The 10,366-nt window shown below is 44.8% G+C and overlaps 1 protein-coding gene across 2 annotated transcripts; it reads left to right on the top strand.

Annotated features, from left to right (window-relative positions):
- The first annotated feature begins 362 nt into the window (after positions 1 to 362).
- On the top strand, positions 363 to 9,923 carry ncoa4 (nuclear receptor coactivator 4). 2 transcript variants are annotated; one of them, XM_079248898.1, is made up of 11 exons: positions 363 to 501; positions 5,071 to 5,197; positions 6,874 to 7,014; positions 7,103 to 7,191; positions 7,289 to 7,397; positions 7,477 to 7,542; positions 7,634 to 7,756; positions 7,861 to 8,526; positions 8,605 to 8,877; positions 8,966 to 9,058; positions 9,148 to 9,923. In XM_079248898.1, exons 1-11 carry the CDS (start codon positions 464 to 466, stop codon positions 9,151 to 9,153), a joined length of 1,731 nt encoding a protein of 576 aa, XP_079105024.1. In that variant the 5' UTR covers positions 363 to 463; the 3' UTR covers positions 9,154 to 9,923. The 2 variants fall into 2 exon arrangements, with proteins under 2 accessions (XP_079105024.1, XP_079105023.1); XM_079248897.1 differs by lacking the exon at positions 363 to 501 and adding an exon at positions 1,640 to 1,787.
- The last annotated feature ends 443 nt before the right edge of the window (positions 9,924 to 10,366 follow it).

Raw genomic sequence — 10,366 nt, forward strand, 5'->3', positions numbered from 1 at the left:
AACCATGAAAATGAATAAATGTAAACTTTTACTTTCCACATATTTTAAATCTTTTATCTGAATGTGGAAAAATCCTCTAAAACTGTTTCTTTCTAGTTTGTGTTACATAAACTTTCTCTCTCTGCCACCAGGGGGCAGCTTCTCACCGCCATAGGCATGGGACTATAGACCATAGACATCATATATAGAATAAAATGTAAATATGAATATATGAATATATGCAATATAAATATTCAATTCAATATATCAATATGAACAATAAATATAGGTAAATATGATGTCTGTGCCATAGACTTACATAGCACGTTGCTTTAAGTTCTCGCGAGATTTCTGTCTCTCGTTTGTGTTTTTTTTTTCTTGCGTGACGAGACCGTGACATTGGTTTCGCTCCCGGCGTAAAACACCGGCATTGAACCGACAGCTCTCAGTCTGGCAACTTTTACAGAATCAACTCTGATCATTTATGTCATCCAAGTCGAGGTTCCGCGGTAAAGGCACGCGGTGAGTAGAGTAACGGTTCTGTTTGACTTCGACATGTCAGCTAACGTGCTAACGCTGTTAGCTGCGTTGACCTGCCGACACAAGTGCGGGCATCGGCCTCCTTGGCTTCAGTTTCTGGGATAATGTCTTAATTTATTCATACATTCATATATAATTTAACGTCTGTTTAATGTGTACATCTTTATGGAGATGTAGTTTTCCCTGTTGTCATGTTCCAGCGTGTTCTGTATTATTATTGTGATGCTAACGTGACGCTGCGACAATAAAATCATAAGAAAGAAAGGGGAAAAAAATACATAGTTTGAAATTATAATTGCGTTTATATAAAACAGTAAATACAGTACACTTTAATTTATATATTTCATGAACAACACAAGCAGATTCTGGTGTTAGTGTCTAGAGCAAAATCCTATTTAAAAAATATGCGTTTTAACGTCATTGTCTCATTATTTAGGTTTTTGTCTATTTATTCGCAGTTTTACGTTGTAGTTTCTTTTTTTATATATCCCACTAAATAAATCGGCTGGTTTTGAACAAGTCAAACAAATAAAATGTGAGCCTTCAAGCTGCTTTCCTGTCAGGTTGCGTGTAAATTTATGGCGAAGATAGCAGAGATCAGCGCTGTTTAATAGATAAGAATGCTGCCAGGTGCATTTTCTGCATGCCGATGGAAGAGACAGACCTTTGACATTTGGAGAAAGTGAGAAGTTATTGTTTAAAGTCAGCAGCTGGTTGTCTAAACCTTCCGCAAAACAAACATGCGGCTTTTTCCAGTCTGAAGCGCAGAGATATGGCTGCGTGTCACGTTTACTTCTAGTTAATAAAGAATATTCTTTCTTTATTCAGACTCTAGGCCCATTAAAAAACAAACAAACAGACAAACATATTTAAAAGAGACATATGAACCAGTGCTTCCACATAGCAGATCTCATGGTGCTGAAAAATGACAGACAAGTGACAAGCTTGACAGTTGAACGAGGCGGTTTTGGTATTTATGTTCCGGCTGAACAGAGGAAGAATTTTCTCGGTACTCTCCGGAACACCGTTCCCCCCCCCCCCCCCCCCCCCCCCCCCCCCCCCCCGGCCTCCCTTCAGCCTCACCGCCCTCAGTGAGGACGTGCGGGCTTGCAGACAGTCATGGCGGACTCCCTCAGCAGAGTTTCCTCATTCCTCTGAGCTCAGTCTGCCTGCAGGAAACAGAACAAAAAGCGCAGTTTGGTGTTGTTTATGCGTCAGAAAGCGGACCTGTTTGCCTGTTTTTGTCTGTCTCGGAGCACGAACATGAGGTACGACCACAGTTTAGGTGTCTTCGGCATGTGATCTGCAGGTGGGGTGATGGTGGGCTTCCACATGGACTCGCATCGTTACACATTAAACTGATAAAATATTTGTTTTGGTGGCAAACTCTGGTGCAGGAGGACTACGGGTGTTTGTTGTTTCTCCAGCACACCCGACTGAAACTAAAGGGTCATTGTGAAGAAGTTAACAACAAGCTGGTGGATCCATCTGGTCTCAATCAGGTTTGGAGCTAGGACAGAACAAAGACCTGCAGGATAGTGGACCTGCAGGACTGGGGTTTGACACCCCAAAGCTTCAGCTGTAGCGTTGTTAATCTCTGATTACTCTGATTATTGTTCGGTGAATTATTCTTTTGTTTGTTACATAAAATCTAAACAATTATGTGAAACTCAGCAGTTCTGTTGAATTAATCCAGACTGTAGACTTTATGCTGACACAACGATACTCTTAATTTAACTTAAACTGATAAGCAGTTTATCATTTCAGAAGTAAAATGTCTTGTTCTAACATGAACAAAGTGTTCTGATGTTCACATGTGGAGTTCTGAGGACTGTTTCTTCTTCAGAACCACAAATGTCATTCCTCCATCAGGTCAATAATGGATCTTTGCTCTGTTCTGAGAGCAGATCATTGTGTGCGATTGGTTCCTTTGATGCCCCGGGAAACCATAAACTGGACCTGGTGGTTGGAACTGGACCAGGTGGTTGGAACTGGACCAGGTGGTCAGGTGGTTGGAACTGGACCAGGTGGTTGGAACTGGACCAGGTGGTTGGAACTGGACCAGGTGGTTGGAACTGGACCGGATGGTTGGAACTGGACCGGGTGGTTGGAACTAGATTGGGTGTTTAGAACTGGACCAGGTGATTGGAATAGGACCAGATGGTTAGAGCTGGACCAGATGGTTAGAGCTGGACCAGATGGTTAGAGCTGGACCAGATGGTGGAACTGGACCATGTTGTTGGAACTGGACTAGATGGTTGGAACTGGACCAGATGGTGGGACTGGACCAGATTAGGGGAGCTGGACCAGGTGGTTAGAACTGGACCAAATTTCAGAAAGGTATTAAAATCGGACCTTTCTGTTTCTGTATGTGAAGTGGTGGAGCTGATTGTGACGGTAACAGCTGTGTGGGATCAGAAATGTTGTAGTCCAGAAAACTTTCAGATCTGCTGAGTTGTCAGCTGATGGTCTGTTTCCAGCTGATAACGTAGCTGCAACTGCACCCTGAGGCCACGCCCACTCTGCGTCCCCTTTGGACTTAGCTCTGTGTTTACAGACATGTGCACGTGGGTTACAGCTATATTTACCAAACCACATGTTTTTATTTTTATGTGTGTGTTCACCGCAGTTTGCTTGGTGAGACAAGGTTGTTTCACTGGTCTGACTGGCTTGATCCCATTTTTGAGCGGTGACCTGACAGCCAATCTCACAGCACAATGCAGCTATTTGCAAATGCAGTGTGAGCACTGAGTCAGTTCAGCAGTGGTTTTGAATCAGCTTTATTATCATTGTTTCACACAAACCAGTCAGTCTGAAATGAGGATTTCAGCTTGCGTTCTGACCCAGATCAAATATAATTATATAGATCCTGTTTAGATCCCGTTTATACGGTGGAACTTGTGGTTTAGATCTAGGGCTGGGCGATTAATCGATTAATTCGAATTTGCTGTTTATGAAGATTTATTTTTTAAATATTGGGATTTTTTTTTGCTCCGCCATCACCTTTTGGGCTTCCGTACCTTATAGTGACGTCAGCACACTCCCGCTGCTGGTTTCCCACAGAAACGCATAAACACAACATGGCAGCTAGCAATGAAAGTGCCCCCTCTGCGTTTTCCATTACATTTTGTTGCAGTTATAAATATTTGTAAGTTTCGACAAAAAACAATTGTGATTTGCAGGTGTTTCCATTAAACAACATTTAGCACATTAGCATCAAGTGTCGTAAAATCTTGTTTCTCTCGTCCGATTTTACAAAAATTGCAGTTAATGCAAAGTGGGCACGGAGCATTATTTTAGGGTTTTCTACTTGCTGCGGAGAATTTGTTTGGAATTTTCTCAACTTTTCTCCCTCACTTTCTTTTATAAAACTCTGAAATTCACTGTTTATTCCACACCGCGCCATCTTTACCGGGAATTACCTGATCACGACACCCCACGTCATGTCTGGGGGCACGTAAACGCAAAAAAAAGTGTTTCCATTACATTTTTGTAATATATTTCCATATCGAAATGTCTGAAAAACCTCCTCTTCAGATTGTAAAAACTTTAGCAATTTGAGACATTTTCTTTAAATGTAGGTGTTTCCATTAGCAGGTTTTTATGGCGATATTTAGTTTTTGCGAAGTTGTAGGTGTAATAGAAACGCAGGGTTTTCAGTGTGGGAGGGGGCATTGTCACATCCACAGGGGTCTGAAGCCAGATGCAGCCGACAGGCTCGTCTTTCTTGCCAAAAATGTGTAAATTAAACAAAAAACAGCAAGAATATAATAATAGATGTATGTTACAAATATAGCTTTAATTAACATTCAGGGATTTTTTTTCAAAATAGTATTTTGTATCAAAAAGGTCCATTTTCTCGAAACACGTTAAGTGTAAAGAAACATTCATTTTTATTACCTCATTGTCAATGTGGGAAATTGTTTTGGTTATTTAATGTCAGAATACTCTAAAAGGAATCACTAATTTTATTCCCAGAGGAGGCACTTTTATTTATTTATTTATCAGTTTGTTTGTTTTTTTAGAATAAAGTTACACAAGTGAAGTGAGGCCTATCCTTAAATGTATGATCAAAAGTAAAAAACTATCTCACAGTGGAAACGCACGAAGAGCAAACATGTTGTGTGTTATGTTTACAGTGGCACCACCTGCATCTCTTTTTATAATCTTGTTTAACAGCTTGTTTAGTTGCACTTTAAATTCAGGTAAACTCTTAGGCTGACTGCAATAAAAGCATTTTTGAAAAAGAATACTTTCTGAAGTTTGTAATTTATTACTATTTTTTTCTTTACAGTTAGGGGAAAAAGATCGAAAATCGGATTTGGTTTAAAAAAAAAAATCAGAGATTTTATTTTTCGGCCATATCGCCCAGCCCTATTTAGATCCCGTTTATACGGCGGAATGTGTGGTTACAAGTTTGTGTTCAGTGTCACAATAAATTGATTTTCTCTTGTTTGTCTTTAGAAATAAATTAAATGATCCTGTAAATTGATGGCTGGAAATTTTCTGGGGTTTTTATTTTACACTTTCTGCTTCCTGTTTCCTGTTCAGGATGCCAGTGATGGAGGCGGCGCCGGTAAGCGGGCTCAACCAGTGCCAGCAGGCCCAGAATCAGCTGGAGAACGCCATCAACAGCGTGTTTAAGGCCGAGCAGCAGCTCAGAGAGAATGCCAGAGAGGTCAGAACCTTCATTCTCTTCTTCCTCCATGTCTGTCTGCTTCCTCGTTATGTCTCTCACACACACACACACACACACACACACACACACACACGCACGCACTCGCATTGGGTAAAAAACCTGAGTAAAAACTCAATCAGAACCACTTTGTGTTGTGGTCTAGTAATGCAGCTCAGCAATGATCTGAAAGTCGGATCAACAGAACCCTTAGCTCGCTGTGCACAGAGGAGCGTGCACGGTGGCTGATAAGAAACTGAGACTCAGCAGCTTCAGGATGGTCGAGTCTGTTCCTGTTCAGTGAATCATCTACCTGTCAAAAGAACCGCAGTGGTCTCACCTGCTGATCCGGGATCAGCTGCTGATCGTACATCTTTTTTCTGCTGACCAGCCAGACACTAGCAGCTTCATCCACACACCACATCGTCACCGCAGTCCTGCTTCATCACTTCTGACTCACAAAAACATCACAACCACATGCCTTTGTTGGCTCTATTGTTTCCATGAAAACACCTGTTCAGTCCTGCAGGCGTGTTTAAAGAAACGTGACTAAATTTGGACCTGGCCGAGTGAGCATATAAAAGACTGGAGAGAGAGAGAGAGAGAGAGAGAGACAGCAAGTGGGAGAGAGAAGACAAGGTGTGAAGGGATAGAATAAGAGGTGGAGAGAGACAAACAGTTGGACTCACCTAGACCTGTGTTCACATCTGCTGCAGGTAAGATCAGCAGCTGCTGACCAAGTGAGCGTTTTACAGGTTTTTGTAGGGGTTTACAGATGTTTGTTTGCAGGTGTATATTTACAGGTTTCTGTCGGTTTTGACAGTTTTCTTAACAATTTTATGTTGGTGTTTGTAGGTGTTTATTTACAGGCTTTTGTAGGTTTCAACAGTTGTTTGTTTAAAGGTTTATTTAGGTATTTACAGGCATTTGTTTACAGGTTTATGTAGGTGTTTACAGGTGTTTGTATACAGGTTTATTTAGGCATTTACAGGTGTTTATTTACAGGTTTTTGAAGGTGATTGTTTACAGCAGGGGTATTCCTGTGGGGGCTGCAATCCAGAATATTTTCCATGTATTCCTGCTTCAACACACCTGAATCAAATGAAATGGATCTAACAGCCTTTCAGGTTCTACACAATGACTCATGGGTCAGCTGTGTTAGAACAAGGATGCATGAAAAGACCTGCTGGATTGTGGACCTTGTGGGACCAAATTGAGTTCCCCTGGCTTACAAGTTGATGTAGGTCACAAGTGTCAAACTCCAGTCCTCGAGGGCCGGTATCCTGAAGGTTTTTGTTGTCTCCATGCTCCAACACACCTGACCAAAACTTAAAAATAGGTTGACAAGAAGCTGCTGGATGCATTTGATTCGAATCACCTGCGTTGGTAGAGGGGAAACAACAAAAACCTGCTGGATACCAGCCCTCAAGGACTGGAGTTTGACACCCCTGATGTAGGTGATTGTTTACAGGTTTTTTTTGTATGTTGCTTCACGTTGGTTTAACTATTCAGGAAATCATGCAGCAAACGGTTTATGGCCTTTAACATGTTCTCTGCTCCTGGTGGATACAGGACTTTGGGCTGCAGACTTTCAGTCTAACAGCTTCTCGCTCTGAGCGCTGAATGGCTTTTTGCTTTAATAGAGTAAAAGATCAACCTTCTGACCTGTCCGTTCTCAGGTGCGCTTGGAGCTGCAGAGCTGTGTGAGCCGCCAGCAGGAGGCGCTGCGCTGCAGGGAGGTGTGGCTACTGGGACAGATCGAGTTACTGGAACAAGTGAAGACAGAAACTCTGCAGCAGCAACTGCACCAGCTGCACCGGGTAACTGGAACCCTGGCTATGTCCAGTCCTGTTTGTTTGTTTTCCAACTGATTGTGTGTGTTTACTGTCGGTCTCTGCGTGTTCTCAGCTCAGAGGACAGTTCGACATCCTCTCCCAGCAGCTGCAGACATCCAGCAGCAAAGACCTGAACAACCAGCTGACCAGCTGCATGGAGAAGTAAGTCCTGTCAGCTGACCTCATCTCACCTGAACACAGCTGAGACGGCAGAGCCTTAACTTTTAGGTGCGTTTGCTTTCTCCTCCTGTTTGTCCAGGTTGTCTTCTCTGAACCTGACACCTGAGGAAACACCTGAGATGAGTTTCCATGCCGACACACACTCTCTGAGGCAGGCCATCACCTCTTTCGGCAGCGTCACCGCACAGGTAACACACTTGAGTTTAGACTCTGTACATACTGGCTCAGGTGTTCTGGTTCTGACCCAGTATCTGATCTCGTTTTTAGCTGGTGGAGGGTGTATCCTGTCAGAGCCCCGCCCTCCAGAGTTGTCCTGTCAAAGACAACAAGCAGGTAAGTTGGAGGCACAGGTTGGTTCCATCTGTGATCTGTTTCCGGGTTTATCCGCGGTACTGATTCTGGTTTTGGTTCCATCTCTTCGCAGAAAGAAGTGGCGGTTCTGGATGACTGGCTGCTAGGAACCCGTCCAACAAGCAGCAGCACACTTAGTGGTTACCAGTCTAGCAAGAACCCTCAGGATTGGCTGCTGTCTCATAAGGAGGGCAAGGTGAGTCCTCAGGTGTTTTTTGGATCAGATAATCAGAACCGGGTCAGATGGATGTAATCCTGTTAGTTCTGGACTGGATCTGACTCCCTGTGTGTGTCTGTCAGACTTCCTGTCCCGTCCTGGCCTCCATGGACTTCCTGCAGGCCTGGGGTCAGCTCCGAGACCTGGAAGCTTGGCTTTTCCAGGGCCAGAACCAGAACCTGGTCAGCAGGGAGAGGACCGACAGCAGCAGCAGCAGCAGCTCCTCCTTCTCCATCGAAAAGATAGACGAAACCGAGTTCCTCGTTCCATCTGAGGAAGGAGAGGAGGAAGAGCTTAACGATTGGCTCGTTACCCCGCCCACCATCGCCATGGAGACCCTTTCTGATGCAGAGCGATGGCGGCGAGTGCTGAAGCCCTTCGAGGGTGGCTGGTCCTCCAGCGAGTGGCTGGTGGAGTCGCCCCGGCAGGACTGCTCATCCTGCTGCCAGACCAGCAGCGCCGTGGAGATCGAGAACCTGGGCCGACTCAAGTGCCTGAAGACCCCGCCCACATCCAGCCCCACCTCTCCCACTGCCACTGCCTCGCTGGAGGCGTGGCTGCAGAAGGTGGCACCGCTGCAGCAGAACTGCCGGGCCAATGAGCCGTGCTCTGCCTACGGCGACTGTGTCTGCGAGGAGAACTGCGGGAAGGAGGCGCTGAGCCGCTGGCTGCTGCAGCAGGAGGGGCGGGACAAGAATGGTGTCCCCCTGGCCCCGCCTACCATGTTCCACAGCGAGCAGGAGCAAAAGGTAACAGCCAATCACAGTCAGCTTTCAGTCAGAGCTTTGATTGGTCGGTTTGGGAGTTCAACTTGAACTTCTCTGCAGGTTCAGGCCATCTTGGAGGCCTGGCTCCACCCCACCTCCTGTAGCTCCTCCCCTCTCACTGCCTGCATGACTCCTGAGGAGAAGACTAGGATGGTTCACAGCTCCCAGTTCCAGCCTTCCTCCTCCTCCTTTGCGTCTCCATTCCAGCATCCTCTGGATCCAAACCTCTGGGTTCTTCCAGGAAAGACTTCTGCTCCGGAGTCGGGACATCTGGCCCGTCCAGGTGAGGAGGAGGAGGACAAATGGCTGCTGAAGAAGAGGAGTCAGGCTCAGGTAACTACAAAGACCAGCCCGGTCGGCTTCAGACCACCTCAGACCAGTATAGTCCACTTCCTGCACTCACCCTGTATTCCCTGTTCAGGAGCGCTTGGTTCTGCCGACCGTCTGCGACTTGTTCTCCTGCATGAAAGTGGGCGGAGACAAAGATAAATGGCTACACAGAGGCGCCATACAGGTGAGGTACCTGCTGCTCTGCGCACACACACATGCACACACACACACACACACATACAAATACCTGTCTAAACTCTGTCTCTCCCCCAGATGTGACGTTGATGACGATGAGAATGAAGATGTTTGTTCTTCTGGGAGTCACTTTATTGCTGATAATCGCGCACAATCGCATCAGTCTAAAGCCACCGCCTCCTTCTTCTTCTTCTTCCTCCTTCCTGTGACATCACCACTTTGAGCCGCCACTCACCGCTCCCATCCAATCAGGATCCAGAACAGATGATCAATGTGGTGATGAAGCTGAAGAACTTCAGCTCAACCCAAAAGTCATTAAATCTGTTGTAATATCAATAATCAGTGATCAATATCCTACTTCAAGACAGGAACTGATCTGAAGGGTTTCATCACGGAATGGGTTTCAGGACCAGAGGGGGCGGAGCTAGGATCTTGGAGTAAAGTGTGCAAACATGGGGTTATATATAAGTGGGCGGAGTTGTGTATAAGTGGGTGGGGTTAGTTTTTATTGAATGAGACAAACTGATCGGAGTGCAGTTGGAGTGCAAGTTTTTTTTATTTTCTTTTATTTTTCTCTGCTGACATCAGAGACTCACTTCCTGTTCTCTGCTCTGAGCTTGCCGCCAGTTCAGACGCTGCTCAGGGCAGAAAGCAGCTGATCTGAGAGAATTAACCATTTCCCAGAATGCCTTGCGAGCAGGCAGCCAGTGTGTTCACATAACTGTGGTCAGCTGTCATTGATGCTTTTATTGATGCTCTGCTCTGGTTTGAGTTGGGGGTGGGGCTTTAACATGTTAAGCTGTGATGTCATCTGTTTTCTCCTGCTGTGATTCTCTACAGTAATAAAATATGCTGACATCATCAATGTCTCTGTCTGTGACATCATAACCGTTAGGTTTCATCCACTTCCTGCACACAGCTGCATCTGCAGGTGTCCTCGGTGGCTTGCTCTGTTTTCAGATGAAGCCCAGTAATGTTGAACCAGAAGGACCAATTTACCCAGAAACTGGTCTCCAGTGGGCCAGACCAGTAAAATAAACCAATAACCAAAAGTCCGTGTTTATAAGTAAATACAAGTTTATCAACAAGGTTCTTAAAAAAACAATTAAAGATCTATTATATACAATATGTTAAATAGCTTTATATTTAGTTTTAATTTTAATTTGATTGTTTTGCACATCTAGAAGTTATTTTAATAGACATGGGTCTGTATATTTCCACGCGTTATAATCCTCACCGCCTGAAGTGATTCGTACAGACTGAAGTTGGAAAGAAAATAAATTCTTTCCAAATTCTT

The sequence above is a fragment of the Telmatherina bonti genome (assembly GCF_933228915.1).
Source record: "Telmatherina bonti genome assembly, chromosome: 11".
Lineage (NCBI taxonomy): Eukaryota > Metazoa > Chordata > Actinopteri > Atheriniformes > Telmatherinidae > Telmatherina > Telmatherina bonti.